The sequence below is a fragment of the Cyanistes caeruleus genome, chromosome 7 (genome assembly GCF_971803275.1).
Source record: "Cyanistes caeruleus chromosome 7, bCyaCae1.hap1.1, whole genome shotgun sequence".
Lineage (NCBI taxonomy): Eukaryota > Metazoa > Chordata > Aves > Passeriformes > Paridae > Cyanistes > Cyanistes caeruleus.
The window spans coordinates 31,708,591-31,726,348 of record NC_141707.1 but is presented as its reverse complement, the minus strand read 5'-3'; the positions used below and the strand labels follow the sequence as shown (position 1 = coordinate 31,726,348).

The following is a 17,758-nucleotide window of genomic DNA, read 5'->3' as shown; positions in this document are numbered from 1 at the left end:
TGTTTGAAGAAAAAATAGAGGAAGATGTGCCACATCCTTTTAGCACGGTCAGTGCACTGCTGCTACCTGAGGAAGGATGCAGAGATTTAATTAAATTTTTGCTGCTGCTTCTTTGAAATACAGATTTCCTCCCTGCCATGCTGCATTGCATCAGCTCCCGTGCACCAGCCCAGGTGGGAGTAGTGCAGGAGATGCCCTCAGTGAAGGCATCACATCTTGTCCCTGCACAGTCTATATTCCCTTGAGATTCAGAGGGAAGTAAGGAGCCCCTTGGTGTTCTCCTGGGTCCCTTCAATTTAACTAAATTTAACTTGTAGCAAAGAATCACTTAAAAAAAAAAAAAATCTCTTTCCTTCCAGAATAAACCTCACACTTCAGTATATTGCCTGCTAGAAACAAACACACATTTAGAATAAATCACCAACACTTCTGTTCTGTTCACAATTTGAGTATTTCCATTTGGCGAAAGTAAATACATTTTTTTTGTTCTAGCTGAGAATCTTTAGGAGCAGGTCAGCAAGACTGTCCCTTTGGATCCAGAATCTCTTCACTGTCAACATTAATTCATCTCTCTGTCATGATTTACACATTGGAATTTGTTTCAAATTATGGAAATCATTATCTTAATCTTATTAGATTTATAAACCAATTTTTCACCACTGTTACTTCCCTGACATGTGAACTGTCTCTATGGCTTACCCATCAAACTAGCTCTTCAGAGGTGCCACCAAAGCAGGATGGACCGAAGGCTTTGTCTTCCCTAAACTTCAGAAGATTAAAATCTCCTGTAACAACTAGGAAGATGTACTGCATACTTATATTGAGGAAAAATAAAAGGAGGTTTCACTACCCTGGAAGTAACAGACCATTTTATTTATTCTATACCATTTTATTTATTCTAAATCCTATATTTTAGAAAAGTTCCAGACAGGAACTAACATTTTTCATGTTGGCCAGAAAACACTCATATAGGGTGCATTTAAAAAATGTGCTCTACTGTGTGAATGAAATTCAATTCAGCTTATCCATAAGCAAAACAAAGATTTAGAAAGATATCATGGTTTTATTTCTGGCTCTTATTAGGGGGCCACACATGATCTGAGATAAATATATCTTAATAATGACTTGCAGTGAGAGATCTGGTACAGAGGCGTTCCCACCCGAAATGTTCATGCTATAAAATGTACTGAGTTTTGGCAAGTAGTGGATCTCCATGAATATTGCAGGCATATGAGATACTGCCTCTATAGTCAATATCTGCCATATTTTTTACTATTAAAAAATCCTGACAGCTTTTTAGAGTATTCTTTATTTAGTGTTGCTGAGTTCTTCCTTCTCCCTATCCAATCCCCTTCAAAAATCCCAAATCATCTCCCAAAGGAAAAGACTGGCCGTGACATGAGACAAAAGAAAAGAGCAGAGAAATAAATTCTTTTTGAGTTGTCTTTTGATCTCTCTCTGCCTGCTGTCCCTGTGCCAAACCCCACCCTGGAGGCACGTCCAGCAGGTCCAAACAGCAAGTCACATTCCACTCACCATTCTTATCCCAAAATAATCTCCTTTTTTCACATCTTGATGCTAGCACACAAATTGGATTCTGCTCTGTGCTCTGAAATACCTTTTTTCCCCCCATCCCACATTTACATGTGCCTATAAAAAAACCTAAATTTGCAGTGGTTGAGTGACCTACTGACCCAATTCCCCATCCCAAGGGGAGCACACTCGGGAGAGATGACTGGCACATCAGTGTGGCTGCACAGCCCTGGCTGTGCTCTGGGGCTGCTTCTCTCCCGTTTGGTTTTCAGTGCATGACAGAGCAGTGAAGCCTGAGCAGTGCCCATCACTCAGTGTGCACTGAGGGGTTGTGCTGTGGCACACATAAAACTGTGAATCCTTTGGGAAGGGGCCTGGAACTGGGAGGAGCAGCTTTCCACCCTGAGTCAGAAAAGGTTATTTTTTTCCAAGGGACAAATGGTGTGAATGCATTCCTGACTGGGTAATATTTATCTGAGCCATTTTTTTGGTGGGAAAAAACACCAACCTCTGATTTTTAAGAGGTTTCAATTAGGTCTATTTTAATCCTTAAAAAACCCAAGGCAACAAAAAACACGACTGAGATGGTACCAGACCCTTCCCCACTGTGGAGCACTGCAGGCTTCCAGTCCTTCCTGCACTCAACTTTGATATGTGGGCATTGACAAATCCAGGCTCTGGTTGTCAATATAAATCTTGGCCACTGGCAAAATAACCAGGAGCCAGAGGCCAAACCCCAGCGCTCTCAGCCATCTCTCCTCTCCAAGCAGAAACACCCTTCATTCCACCCAACAGGGCACTCACTTCAGCTGACACATTTAACATGAAGGCTGCACTTCCCATTCCCTGATGCACAAGTCACAACCTCCCTTTTATGCTGTGCACTTCTGAGCTGAGCCTTGGCATTACTCCAGAGCAGCAACAGCAGGCTCGGCTCTCTGCTTGCTGAAAAGCTGTGGATCTCACCAATATCACAAAGACTCACCTATGCTGCACAGAAAAAAAACCAGCACTAACAAAATCTCATGCATTGGACAAAACACCCTGATAAAAATGAGAGTTGTGTGTTAATAGGAGCCAGTGCCATCGTTCTGGAGCACACAGTGGTTTCTATTCTATCAGCTGCATACTAAAACAGGCAGTCAGGCTAAACTAACACGTGTGCACAGGCTCACTGACAGTTCAGAGACACCTCCTGTCTCAGTTCCTGACTTCTTGCAAATTCTGCAGCTTCTTTCTCTCCAAACAAGCTTCATTTCAAATGCAGAGGCATGAGAAGGCTGAGTCTGCCTGCTTTTCCCATGTCAGCCTTAGAATTTCTCTCCCTAGCTCAGCAAGGGAGGAGCGTGCTCTGTGTTTCTGCATGTGGCAGTGCTCTGAACCAGACACTAAACAAAGATGCCTAAATGCCTCAAACCAGAAGCCATTTCCATAGTGACACAAAACAGTGCTTCCCTGGGACTTGATTATTCAAAACCAGACCTCACAGACCACAGTTATGGAGGGAAATATTAATGTCTGGGTTACTAGCTCTGAATCAACAAGTATGTTGTACATACTACAAGTATGTACATTAGGATTTTTGTCCCTATTCACATGTGTAATTCCAAAAGAACTCTGCAAATCCACTGAGGTTGCTGTATCTTTATATGGGGGAAATTGAGATGTGAACACTATCACAGGAAAATAAATTTTAAAAATAGGTTTATATGCAATAAAAAGATGGTTGAATACTTTCAATTTATATATAGCAAGTATAAAACCTCTGCAATAGTATCACAATACAAGTGTAGCTTTTAGACAATTCAAACACCTGATGAGGGACTAAGAGGACATCCTTCATCTGGACAATTAGGGATCCATGATAGGGAAAGAAGAGAGGCACAGTCACACTGCCAAGCAGCTTCTCTGCAGTGTAGAGCCATCAAACTGGATTCTCCACTCTTCAGAACAAGTTAATTACAAGCAATTTATCTGAAATTGGAAGTGTGATTTTGTTTTAATCTTGTGCAGCAGAGTGATCAGTGGAACTCAGTCTATTTCCAGAAAATTTGCACAATGATAACAAATACTTGAAATCTGTCCTTGAAAATAGTTTTGCTCTGTTACTGCATACAAATCCCCAATATTGACTTAATCTACATTAAGTTTCCTTTTTACCAGTATCTGCAAAGCAGCATATTTGTGATTGGCAGCAATGTCATAACCAGTTGTGCCATTCTCCTGAAGCCATCACTGGCTGGCCTGGAGGCAGCAGCACAGCCTGGGGCAGCTCCTACTGCACTAGAACAGAATCACAAAGTAAAAGTGCTGATACAATTCACAGTGTCACTCCTGTCCCCTTGAGCTTCCCCACTATCAATAGCTGCAAGAAATTGATGAGTGCCAGTCCACCATCATTACAAACGAGACTTGGACATTGCTGCAATTAATCTTCTGGGATCGATAAGGTACAGTTTGATAACCCACTGACCTGCCAATAAGAAGAGCACAAAGAAAAATGACCAGAAAGTTTTAAAAGCCTTTAGATGATTATGGTTTTCATCAACACAGACAGGTCAGTCAGAACAGCAGTGGTTTTTTTTCAAGTGGGTATATTTCACAGAAATTGTCAGAGGTAAATACCTTTTGTTTCAGCTCTAGGTTTATTCAGTTGATACATTAGTACCATATTGAATATATTTTTAGTACTCGGTTTATATAACATATCAGTGCTAGAATTTTCCAGTGTTCCCTTTGAAAAGTTTTGGGCCTTGAAGAAACTAATTCCAGGATTTATCCTCTTTAGGAAACATCAACTGTCTTCTGATTCATAAAGAAATTAGTTCAAAATCTCAGAATTCACCACAAAATAGAAATTACGTTTTTCAGAACCCCCAGAATTAAAAATACAATACTTTCTTAAATAGCTTCATTGTCTCCCTTTCTGCCATGGGAACAGCATTTACAGGGAATCAAAGGAACATATTTTGAAGACACAAAAATAAACCTACCCAAATAAGCTTGTGATAAGAAGCTAGCTCCTGGCAATTGTAAAAAAAATGCACTGTGTTGGCAAGAATTGAGATTTTATAGGGAGCATTTAGATTGTGAATCATGCTGCAGGAGGTTTAATGAAAAGATCCAGCTGTCAAGTAATTTTGGAAGAGAAAAAGGAAAGAAAATCACCTTGAGCTGGAGGAGAGATACACTGAAATGCAAACTCAAAGATGTGGCATAACAGATACAGGCATACACACAACTGCCAGGAAGATCTCTGTGCCATTACAGAGCCTGTCTAAAAACAGATTCCCCACTACCAATAGATCACAATAGAGTATCTCTGGCCACCAACTCAATTCCATTGCCTCCAGAAGATTTGCCAGGCTGCTGCTAGCGGAGTCTCGGTGGGACTGATATCCATAATGTGCTCTGAGGAGTCTTTCCTTCATCCCTCCTCAGGGAAAACACATCTCACATGCTCTGCTTCTGCCTTAGGTCTGGCAGTCAAGTGCACACAGCATCCGACCCAGGCAATCTGCCCTCCCCTTCCCAACCTTTCTGGCTCCTGGCCCAGGCTGTGCAGAACCATTTCAATATCTCTGCTCCAGCAGCACAGATAGGCCCCCAGTCACCCAGAGGCTTCTGGACTTCATGTACAGAGTTGTACCACGGCTGCCATGATAAACTATCCAGCCCCTAGGTATGCTGTTAGAAGCTTTTGGATCCAGCAGTCCCTAGATAACCTTCACAGACAGCCCATGTATTGGCAGTCCCACTGATCTCTGCTGTCTGTGACTGCCAGATGCAGCCTGATGCCAGCCAGGAGGAGAAACCAAGAGTTCTGGAGCTCCTGCACCATGGTACAAAGGACTGTGTAATCTGCTGCCAGTGGGCATTTTTTCCTCTTTGTGCAGAAGTGAATACATTTACATAAATGAAGTGAATAGGAAAATGCAGATTATAGCTTCAGAACTTGCTAATGGCCATGTAAAGGATGATGAAAATAAGAGCAGGCCTGATTTTTTTGTTGCCTGTCTCATGCTTTTGTTATTTTAAAAGAGATTTGGCATTACTGAAAGTACAGTTATTATTGCCAACTTTGAGCATATTTCTTACCAGGTTTAATTGTCTGCTTTCTCCCTGGTTTGGCTTAATAGTTCATCCTACATAGGATTTTAGTCACTCAACCCAAAGGGAAAAACTGGGTATGCCCAGCAAGCTATTCCTTTCAACAACCAGATAGGTCACAAAATTGTAAAAAGTAAAACAGAATAATAATCATAAAACTCACCCTAGGACAATGCTTCCTAAGCGCTCATTATCAACATGAACTCTTAATTTATTCCTAGCTGTTTCACATCAGTACTGAACTTCATGCCAAACTTTAGAACAACGACATCCAACAGAGCTGGAATTTGTATGGGAAAGCACTAGGTTTTTATCCTGAAGGCCAAACAAGTAGCTGTTTGGAATTCAGCTTTAGTATGACTATTCCATTACCACACATAGTTTTAAAACAGTTCAAGTAAAACTATATGGGACTGAGAGGTCACAGAATACTATTTTTACCTGAAAAATCTCTTACTGGATCCTCTGGATATTTCACATGTCAAACAACATAACTATATTTTTTCAACATATTTGCACCTAAAGTTCTTTTTACCTGCAAGGGCTTTTCAAAAACTTGGAACTGCCAGTATTTTAGGAGCAGCACAGTGGAGAAAGGGAATACTCTAGAAAGGAATATCGAAGACTAAACTGCTTCTTATATGAAGAACATTACCTGAGCTTTGATTTCTTATAGCTGATACACACCTTTGGCTTTCAAGGTCTCTGCTGAAAGCCTTCACTTGCAGAATATACATTTACCTCCCTGAGAAGAATAAAAGGAAGAGTTGAATCTTAAAGGAACTGTGCATGTACACAATGGTTTGGAAGATGATGATTAAACACCTGAACACTGGCTCTGTGCCATCAAAGTTAACCTATCTTGGAGGAAGACAAGCACAGATACCCAAGAACAAGAAGACTGAATGGCTTCCCAAATGCCAGAGTGCAAAGTCCAGAATTTTTCTCAAGTTTTGTCTGGCTCTTCTTCTTCGCAATAATGCCAGAATAGTCCACTGGGTTGCATTTATGTCTTGGAAAAATGGATGCCATAAAGCTTTCAAAGTCAAGAATAGAGGATCCAGCCTTGTACCTACATCAAAACTGTAGGCCTGAACCAAGAGCATCAGAGCTCATGGACAGACCCCATGAACTCTGATTGTCCACACTCAGCCTCCAGTCAACCTTCTTACTGTGCTTGATAAGAAGGGACAGCCCCACACATTTTGAGCCATGGCTGTTCAGAACATGTACTTTGTCGTGCTATTTTACGCTATAAACATCAGTGCCTTCAGATTACCATACAAAATACATCAACTGTTGTGTGCAAACACACACAAAAAACACAGGTACTAAATGCAAACCCAGTTGTAGCTGTGAGCTTAATGTCAAGGCCCAAGAGCCTTGAGAATGGCTCCAAAGATCTGGGAGCAGCTTTTACCACAAACACAGATGACAAGCACCACCTTGACTTAAACCATGGACCGCCCAGCTTCGCATTTAAAAAAACCTAAAATATCAGGGGGGTTGTTTTTCTGGGTGACCTTGAAGAACGTGGGTTTTGGCTGGGGTAGGAGAACACCATGGGACAGGGAGTGAGCCAGCTTCCACTTCTGTTTCATTTCACTGCGAGACAGTGTTTGGTTAGATTGGAGGAGAAGCATCGGCTCTGTTTCCCATTAGGGCTGCGGGCTCTCCAGCGCATGGCGAGTGCCATCTGCAGGTGGCAACCTGCACTGCTTCCCGGCCCAAACGTGGAAAACACTGAAGGACAGGAAACCTGAACGGCACGTCTGAGGGAAAAGCTCGGAAAGGCGGAAAGGCTACAGAAATGCCTGCTTCAGACCGTCCCCAAAACCAGTCAGACCTGTGGCAGCAGAATGCCAGGGATTATCAGAGCAGCTTCCCAGGACATTTCCCAGCTCTGCAGCAGCACCAAGGCAGCAGTGCTCTCTGTGAGCAGAGGAGGATGCTGAGGCCGCCTTAACCTGATTGCCGGGAATGCCAGGGGAGAGGAGGAGAATCATCTGTGACCCTCTCCTCATATACTGAGAACAGGAGGAGCACTTCCAACACGTGCAGTTCAAGCTAGATAGTACTGAAGAGATGGGAGACTTTTCCAACTGGAAAGCGCACTGTTTTCGGGACAAAAGCCTTGAAAAAGAAAGTTAGAGAGGCTAAAATCACAGATTTACTAGGTTGGAAGAGACTCCAAGATCATCCAACCCAACCCTAACACCTGAATTAGACCATGGCACCGAGTGCCACATCCAGTCTTCTTTTAAACACATCCAGAGACAGTGACTCCAGCACCTCTCCAGGGAGACAATTCCAATAGTTCATCACCCCTTCTGTAAAAAACTTTTTCCTAATAACTTTGTATTTAAAACCATAACTGGCTGGACTACAGTTAATTTGAATTGCAAAAAATAATTCCAGCCAAGCAGAGAGGCCACCATTGGAACACGGTAGCTACATCCAGAGTGATATTCCTTTGGTGATGCCTGGATAATGCCTGGCTACAAAATTTCAGTGCATGTCAGGCACTTTCACAGTGGCTGAGAAACAGTTGCAGGTATATATATATATATATGTATATACAAGATAACAACCTCTCTCCCAGGAGCTCAGGCTTTTTAATCCAAATTCAAACATTTGCCATCTGTGCATTCCATGTAGTGTAAATACAGTCAGAAAAATCGCCAGAGCTTTGTCTAAACAGCAGTTATGAGAGAAAGAGACCCCAAATTACATTTCCTACTGCCCACAACACAGTGCTGTAAAATCACTGACATTTTCTGAGCACAGCTGTATGCAGGAATGTGATCTATTTGGGCCATGCCTGATTGAATCATTACATCCAGATTTATCAATCTGCAGTTTCTAATCAGACAGAAAGGGAGGATGTTCCACCTCTCAATCTAGTGCCATGGCAGGTCAGTCAATCACAGCATTTCTCAGCACAGCAATGCCAGACATAAGACTCTGGTTTACATGCAGTAAGGCAAAACTGGGAATGTTTTTCCCTCTGTTAAAAATGTCAAGAAGATTCCTGAAAATTGCTTCTAGTCTGACCTTTGCAAATGCCCTCCTGAAACAGCAAGAGATAAGAACAAATGTATCAGACCTAAATAAAGTGGGTTTTTGAGAATAAATTTATACTGCATGGCAGGCTAAGCATTTTTTATCAGAGAACTGCCAATAGGAAATACTATTGCTTATATTATCAAACTCACTAGGTGTGTCAGAAGAATACTTTATATATTGGGTTATTTTAAGAAAAACAAAAAGAACTCTTTTTATTGCCATTAAAGCTAGTAATTTACATCCTGATGAGGAATGGGCAGCCCAACAGTTTTTTTAGGATGCTGGCAGATCTGCTTTATGACGTGGTTATATTGGGAAAAAGTCCTGTCAGTTATCCACCCTAGCCATTGCAAAGATGCTCACTAGCTTGATAAAAATAACAAATACTTAAACTTAGAGTTCATTTCCAAACAACTTTAAAGTATTAAGCATCAAGAAGGGAGTTAGAAAGAATAAAAATTGATCACAATCTAAGTAGGAAGGAGATTTATTCCCCAAGTGTAAAATCAACCCCACTAGAAGCTTCTGCAAGAGAATTCCAAGTGTGATAAATTTATGGGCTCTCCTCTTACCCTGACTATTACTCTGCCCAAAGCAAAGAGTATTGTATTTTCAAGTCCTTGACCTCAGATAAAGCCTGAGATTCCTTTCACTTCCCCTCACTGCACGTCCCCATGTCCATTTCTAGCACCACATTCCAGTGTCACACAGCAGACAGGCCTCATAAATTAGCAATGATAATCTCATGTGACTGCACCAGAGGAAAATGTTCCTGTCAAAGCTGTTGGGAAGGAACCAGGTTAATCTTCTGTCAATTATCTGTAATTAGGATGCACCATAAACTTCATGTTCACAACAGTCCAGGCTGAGCAATGAGACGCTCAGTGATTCTACCCATCAGCAGCAAAGGAATCGGATTCAGAGGAACACAAGAGGTTTTATAATCTCATAAATTATACTCTTTTCTTTCCTCTGCATCCCCCTTTGGAACACCCACCTTCATCTGAACACATGTGGTCACCCAGTGAACAAGATTTATTTGCTCTGAATCTGGCCTTGTGAAGTGAAAGGAAATGTGTCTGAAGTTATCCCCAGGGAGAGGTGCTGAAGTGGCACAGGAGGAGGCCTAACAGGGAGGTTAGAAAAAAGTCTTCAGCACAGCAATTATATCCTGACTTACCCTAGTGCCCACAGATGCAAGCTGCACACTGTAAGGTTCCTCAACCCTGATGAGGGGATGGATCCCCAAATTCCATCAGCCTGTCAAGCAAGCCTTAATGAGCTGTTTTTAACATGTGCAGACAGTTACAAGGCATGCTCTCATCTCTATTGTCAGGACCCTGTTATTTTTGTCTCTTCTCACCTGTTCTTAATTAGTTTCCTACATCTCTAATTAAGTAGTACTCAGAGAGGTGGTAGAAAAAAATGATAACCATGATCCAGAAAATGAGAGATGTAATGGGAATTATGAAGACAATGTATCAGAGAAGGGAGACTTAAGAAAATATTAATGGCACAAATTTTCAGAAATTTAAGTTTTTAGAAATTCAAGCCTATTACCAGAAAGCTTAAATCCACAGCTGGCTCCATGAAATTTAGAAACCCACCAATGCAGAACTGCTGCTTTCAGGCTGTGAGAGTTGTCAGTGTTATGTAAGGATTTCCAGTCACAGCTGAACAGTAATACTGAAATTCATTAGCAAGCCAAGCAATGGGATACCTCATCAAGAGCTGAACATCTAATGAAAAGAAAGATGTTGATAATTTAAATTTCCAACAAGATAGATAGGAAAAGATTTTCAAGGGATTGGTGAATAAGAATAATATTAGCAGAATTAAATATGTTGAACATGGTTAAGAGGCACATAGTAGAAGAAATGGCAACATTCTACAGCTATTTCAGGATTGTTAATTCATCCCATTTCCTGGGATTTATCCCCTTAAGGGAGATAAATAAGACTACAGGGATATAAACAAGAGAATAATAATAAGAAAAGAGATTGAGAGGAATACAAATTCACTGTGAGGGAGAGGAGAAAAAATATCAGTAGCTGCCATCAGGCAGTGAAATATTTTCCCTGAGGAAACAGTGAAAGAGGTATGTCCCTCTTACTGGAAATATCTTAAACTAAACTAGGCCAGCATGTAGGAATGATTTTGCAAAAAATCAAAACTATAATAAATTTTTATCTTATACCACATTGAAACATTTGAGCAATAATGTGCCCTGTGTGCATCAGGAGGACAAAGCATCTGATACATTCTGCTTTACATAGATCAATCAGGGATTTATCCAAAATACCCAAAGGAGAAGTATCTTTACAGATTATTAGTTACAGACAGAAGATATTTCAAATCTACCCCAAAATGGTGCAACATGATCTGGCAGTCAGAGCTGAGACTGGGTAATTTCTGACCATGGATATTTAGGGGAGGGGGAAAACGTATATTCAGTAAAAGGAAGAGCTCACAAATGGTCCTCTTTCTTTTAAATGCTATAATAAGGACAAGATGTATGTTTAAACATCTACTATGACTCCACTTTGAGGAATAATTGTAAGATTTTAGCTTCATACCAAATTCCTGGAAAAATTTTGCTTACGGTGTTCTATGAGGAAAATAGATAATAATAACAAGTTCTACCTGGAATGATTGCCGTTCAGTCTAAAATAAACAATCCCTTCCACATAATGCACTGAAGGATGGGAAGGGTAGTTTTTCTTACTGCAAACTCTGGTGTTTCCCCTGCCTCTTGACTGCAGCATCCCACGTTATGCCCAAGGCCCTCAGTCTCCAGAGTAGGAATTACGACTGATTTTTCCATAGCTTTCACTCATAACCATTCTCCTCTATGTCCCAACAGAAAGTGCTAGTTTCCCATCAGTTGTAATTTCTCATGAGCTCTGAGAGCTTTCATTGACCCAGTGTGGTGATCTCTGTAAGTCCTGCCACTATTCCACCCTGCAGTGTGCATGCTGACTTCCAGACCTCGGAGACAGGATCCTGGGCAGCTCCAAATGATTGAAGAGAGTAGCATGACCCAAAACAGTGAGAGCTTTTTCTGAATATGCAAAAGGAGTAACAAAAATCAAGCCAGCAGTCTTGGTTCAGACTCTTACCTGTGCTACCTCTTCAAAATCATCATGTCTTTTCTGCAGTGCACGTGCTCTGTGTAGAGACTTCCCCACTCCTGTGTGTTTGCTCAGAAAGGCTTCCCCGTGATTTTCAATCCAGTCCAGTACCTGCCAGAAAAAAAGAACATTCCAGTTATCTCTCCTGTCCCAGCAGCACAGAGAAACCCTGTGAGGGTGAGGATGGAACAGCTGCAAAGGAATGCCTTTTGCTTGCTATGGCTGAACACAATAAAAATCTCTGTAAAAATCCATTCTAACTGGAGACAAGATAAATGCTCATGGATGCTACTGCTAAATTAGGTTTATTGAATTTTTGCTATTCAATTTATTTTGAAGTGTAGCTTAGTTATTGGAGCCTGGCAGATATTAAATATTTACTTTCACATAGATTCCTTTTGGGGAAAGGGAATCAGAAATCTAGAATCTTTTACAGGAAGTACCCTCCTCTGATGAGCTTGTGTAAACTGCAAAACAGCAACAGCTGATTTTGCATCTCAGTGTGAGAGGTAGTCCAAAAGCATGGTGGATGGATCAATTAAAACCTATTTTTTAAATAAAAGCATTATCAGAGTTACTGAAATGAAGAGGTTAAGGTCACCGCAGACCAGAAAATACTGACAATGTGAACCTTCCAATTCTTCCAGGTTCTTCTATTGAGTTCCAAATGTAACTGATCCTTATGGAAAAGGAGGATGATGAATCTGATACTCTGAGAGTTACAGAGGATTCTCTTTTAAGAGTGTATTTGTTATCTGTATGTGCAGCACTCATGGAGTTTCTTCTCACAATAACACTGACACTAAAATGTACATCAAATCTCTTCAGGATCTAGTACAAGTGGAAGAAAATCCCAAACTTGACAATATAAGATTGGGAAATTTCAGAATGAGATTGATACTCTTTCTCCATCTCTTTCCAATACACAGAATCTAAATGAATATATAGAGCTCAAGTAGCACTGGTATTTCTGTAACAGGTGGGAGTTCCTTCAGCAAGGAGCTCTGGGCTCCCAGCAAAGCCTGGATCTTCACTGCATCTGATGCCAATGGACTGGGATACAACAGCTGGAATTTCTGTCACTCCAAAGAGACAAGACACTGCAGGCAGCCCCAGGACAGTGACAGTACCACAGGTATTAAGCCCAGAAATCTTCCACTGGAAAATGGAAGATGGGATAATTTATTTATTTGCTTATTATTTCAGGCATTTCATGGCTTGTTTGTACAGAATCTAAACCACCTGAGCTCTGAGTGTTTTTTGTAATGTAGATCCCAGGCATATTTTTATAGGAAGTGCTAATTACAAACAAAGATTTTTACACATGTGCTTATGTTCCAACCCTATTTCTTTACAAAGAAAAGAATTTTTTAAATTAAAATGTTGTGTTTACAACACATTTTTCATCCACAGAATACAAGTAATTTCACAAAATGGGGTAGTAAAGCACTTTATGTTCTGCAGGGACAACATGTATTTGACACAGGTGACAGTGTGGGGGTGAGGAAGCAGGACCAGATGTGTTGGCAGTTCAGCCATCACTTCCTGCCTCCCTTTCTTTGACCAGCTTGTCTCCCACTTGCTCTGGGTAGAAAATCCAAAATACATTTCTTCAAATTGCTTGACAGCCATGTGCCAAGTGGTCTGCTAAGAGCTTTTCTGCAACATTCTTTTGACTAGGAATGATTATATGACTTGTAATGGCAATTACTGGGGGCCAGTCTCCCAGCATTTGTGTTGTTAACAGTCTGCAAATAATCCCATTAACAATCTTTCTCCTCGTCAGGAGTTTTCAACATATCTATTAAAAATGGAAGCAGAGCCAAATTGAAGTTTGGAACAAATCTCATCTTATATTCTTTTTTAAACGGCAAATGGCTTTACTTTAAACAATGTTTCATATTAAATTAGTATGCAGTATGTGCTTTTTATTTATTAATAATTGATAGCCACTTACTGTAACTCTACAGAAAACTATTCCAATAACTTTTTCATGCTTATAGCATTGAAGTAGTCATTAGAGAATAACTTGCTGAACAGCTTTTTCTGTTCTTGGAGAACCATGTTAACACATCTGACCACTCCAGTCATCAGTGAATTTGTTTTCACAACCATTCTGTGAAATACATAAATTCTATAATTCAATTTGGCATAGAAGAGGGGAAAATAAAAACATTACATATATACATTATATATACTATATAAAAAGTTGAAGTGAATTTCTGAATTGTCCCAAGAAACTGGAAAGAGACAAGATGTTAGTATGAGGCTCTGATAACCTGATAGGCCTAATTAACAAAAGAATCCTCAGCATTTACTAAGATACTAATAAAGATAATATGTTTTTCAGTATATAAAGCACCTGGATCTAATAAGCTCATAATAATCAGCCAGCATAGAGAAATACCACATTTTTGTTTCCATCATAAAAGACACAAAGTTGGCACTTTAAAAAGCTGAGGGATGGAATAACTGAGTGAATAAAGCAACAGCAAGAACATCAATCTGTGTGGACACAACACACTTAACCTGCTGTGCAAACAATGAGAAATATTAAGCAGTGGGTCTGTGGCAAATGAAGGAAGAACTCTGAAAGGTCCCAGTCAAACCTGAAATCACCAGCACTTGGAAACATTTACGTATCAGCATGTTTGGAGAAATTGTCCCTTATCCCAAAAAAAGGAAATGTCTTTAGAAAACTATGTAATAATTCAAGACAAACATTTAACATTTTAATTGAGAGCATGGACTGTGTAACTTACTCCACTGCCAAAATTTAACATCCTGGGATATAGGTAGACATTGAAGTTACAATGACTTAGTTGAAATAATTTAATTATCCCTTAAAAGCTTAAGCAGCTTGAAGATGCCATTAAAAGTGCAGTTAAGAGTGTTTTCCAAATTAAATCTTCAGATTTCCTAACTGGGCTTTATTGCCAAGCTGTATTTTATACTAGCTAGGAAAGGACTGTAACTCATGAGTTCTTTGGAATGAAAAGAACTGTTCTGTTCAAAGCTGTTTCTGTTCACTGGGGTAGCTATAATATGTTAATATCTCTTTTTAAAAAAATTATTTTTATTTCACTAGTTTAAGATCAACATCAATAGAAACATTATTTTCTATTATGATTTGCATGTCCTGTCTCCTTATCTCCTCAAGGGCACAATTACACACTCAACAAAACAAGCAGCAAACCCAGGTCACTGAGAAAATGAAATAAAACTCAGTACAGCTACAGCAGGCTGACTGTGCCAGCTATTACGGTCATTACAAGGCTGGATAACCACAAGATTCAAAATGCTACCTGGAGGAAGAATAGCCCTAACTATTCTGTCCCTGCAGAATGATCTGTGTAACTGTTCAAATAATAACAGTGGCAGTTCAGACGGGTTTCTGAGCAGAGGATTGGGAAGGAGGTGTTTGAAGAGAGTCACTTGCAGAGCTCTTTCCACTCTCCTCTTTGCTGAGGATCAAACTCCTGGCCACAGGAAGTCTTTGACCTAAGGCACAACTAAACCAGCAAAACAAATCCTGCCAGAGAGGGAAAAACATACTTGAGAGTCCACTGGCAGGGAATGCTGATATGTATGGAATACCGTAGGAAAGCAGGGGAAGGAGACAGAAGAATGGTTTGAGAAGGAAAAGGTTGAAGAAGCAATCAGGCAATAATTTAGCAAAGTTCTGGGATGATAATTGCTCTTCCTCTATGCTAATTTGTATTATGGGAATATGGCAAGATGATTGCATTACTGCAGTTAAGGTCAAGTATTTTAAAAACTTAAAAAATGTTAATTTAATTTTTAAATAATAATATTTAAAAAAAAGTGGGGTGGGGGGAGGTGGGGGGAGGGCTCTATTTTAAAAAGGAAAACAGACATTTCAAGGCAGCACTTTGAAAATGAAGTCTCTCTCTTTAGGTATCTTTCCTAATCAGGAAATGTGAAAATGAAGAAACAACTCACAACTTTATCCAATTTAAATCAAAATCTCCTTGGGAACCAATTCTTTCTCAGCAAATCCTCATGATCTACACCCATTTTACATGAACTCAAAATGTCAAAGGAGTAGTAAACCCATTACTTTAAGGAACTATATCTGCTCTTGAAGTTAGTTGAAAAACTTCTGTATTTTCACATCTTTTAAACTGTATTTCTTTTAGCAGAATTAATGAAGATGAAATGAGGATGACTTGGGAAAGAATGACAGTATCATTTAAGTCAGAAAGGAACCTGAAGATCATTGACTCCAACCCAGCATTCCAAGCCCACCAGTAAACCAGGTCCCTAAGATTCTGCACATCTTTTCAATACTTGCAGGGATGGTGACTCCCCACTTTCCCAGGCAGCCTGAACACTGAGGGCTGCTCAAACATAGCAGTCACTGACCCCTGCCCTCGAGCAACAGGAAGGGATGAGAAGAGTGAGCTGGTGATTAAGGGGCAGCGTGTGGTACCAGTGGTGACAGAGTACCCCAAATTCTGCATTTGACCCAGGCCATGTCGAACAGTTCCATTGCTCCTGGCTGAGGTGACCCACTGAAGTGCCTTGGCCAAGGGAATCGTTCATCTTTGTTACCCTGAGACCCACTATTGTTGCCATAGCTACTCTAAAACTAGGTTGTTCTGAAAACTGAAAATAAATTACAGCATTTTACACTTCGAGCAGTTAAGAGTCAGATCTTGATCTCAAAACAGTACAAATCTGGTACAACTCAAGGGGGTTAGTTTAACTCTTTGGTAACAGATTTGTAATAAATTCCAGAGCAATTCCACCTAATTTATTCAGCTTTAAATGAGGCTCCATTTCAAATAGGTGCATAAGCATTGCCTAACTTTAAACACATGAATAAGGCCTCTAAAATTGTGTAGTGAAAGGAAGCCAGGCAGTATCAAGCTGCCATTAAAAGCATTTTCTTGCTTGCTCTTGAGAAACGATGGGCTAACTAAATTCTGGTGAGATACCAGGAATTCATATGGCACTTTAAAATTCACAAGAATCAAACCTTATCTCTCCCTTTTCTGTAGCTGTATTATGAATACTCAGTAGCTCCAAGGCTCTGCATATCTGACACTCCTATTCCAGAAGCTCTGCCTTTGCCAAGCCTGCTTTTTGTAACCAAGAAATGCAGTTAAAAGGTTCGTGTTTCAGATCATACTTTACATCCAAAGCGTATTATAAATGTTTTGTTCCACTGCACAGCAACAAAATCCAATCTTTACTGTCAAAGCTCTTCAAAATTGCACAAGCCTAGTTAGTAATACTTACTGTATGTACCAGATTTTGCAAATACAAGAGAGAATCTCTTGATACTTCATTTTCTTCTAGCAGAACTAGAAGCTACACTTCATACGCATTTATGAGCAGCACAGTTCAAAAAAGACATGCTCTCAGGTTACCCACAAACCACTCCTTTATTGGGAGGCAAAAGTGCCTTTAAGAGATACTTTGCACGTTTGCCAGGGAGACCACTGTCTATGAGTAGAGGCAGCTGCCAGTGTGGGATTGTCAACTTCTATCCATTGGAATTCCATCTAGTGGATAATGCTGTTCTGTGCAGGATGCCATGGCCAGCCCAACCCCTGGCCTGCTACCAGGCCCTCCAGGGGAACTCGGTGTCAGCAACAGCACCAGGGAAGACAGAACAAACACAGAATCAGAAGGAAAACAAAATGAAGAATCCCCCCTAACTTGCAGCAACTCAAGAAGACTTAAGAAATACTAATCCTCTGTAATGAATAAAATGCACATACAGCTTGATTTAAATCAGTTTCTTTTTGTATTCCAAATCATTGCTGAAAATAGATTCCTTTTCCCTATTATCCCTGGCCCTGTCACAGCAGGGTAATGTCAAGTAAAGGTCTAGTTGAGAAAATACACTGAAATACAAAGGAACTTATCCTCTGGCTTTTCCTGCTATT

At 40.3% G+C, this 17,758-nt stretch overlaps 1 protein-coding gene across 32 annotated transcripts in view; it reads right to left on the bottom strand.

The window, feature by feature from the left end:
• KALRN (kalirin RhoGEF kinase) overlaps positions 1-17,758 on the bottom strand; it is a 501,085-nt gene that overhangs the window by 202,270 nt on the left and 281,057 nt on the right. For all 32 annotated transcript variants that reach the window (XR_015289279.1, XR_015289280.1, XM_086897893.1 and 29 more), the window contains one exon: positions 11,829-11,951. Coding sequence is in view for 30 of the 32 variants with exons in the window: in XM_086897893.1 (XP_086754019.1) it covers positions 11,829-11,951 (123 nt within the window). In the remaining 2 variants the exon portion in view is untranslated. The remainder of the gene's footprint in view (positions 1-11,828; positions 11,952-17,758) is intronic.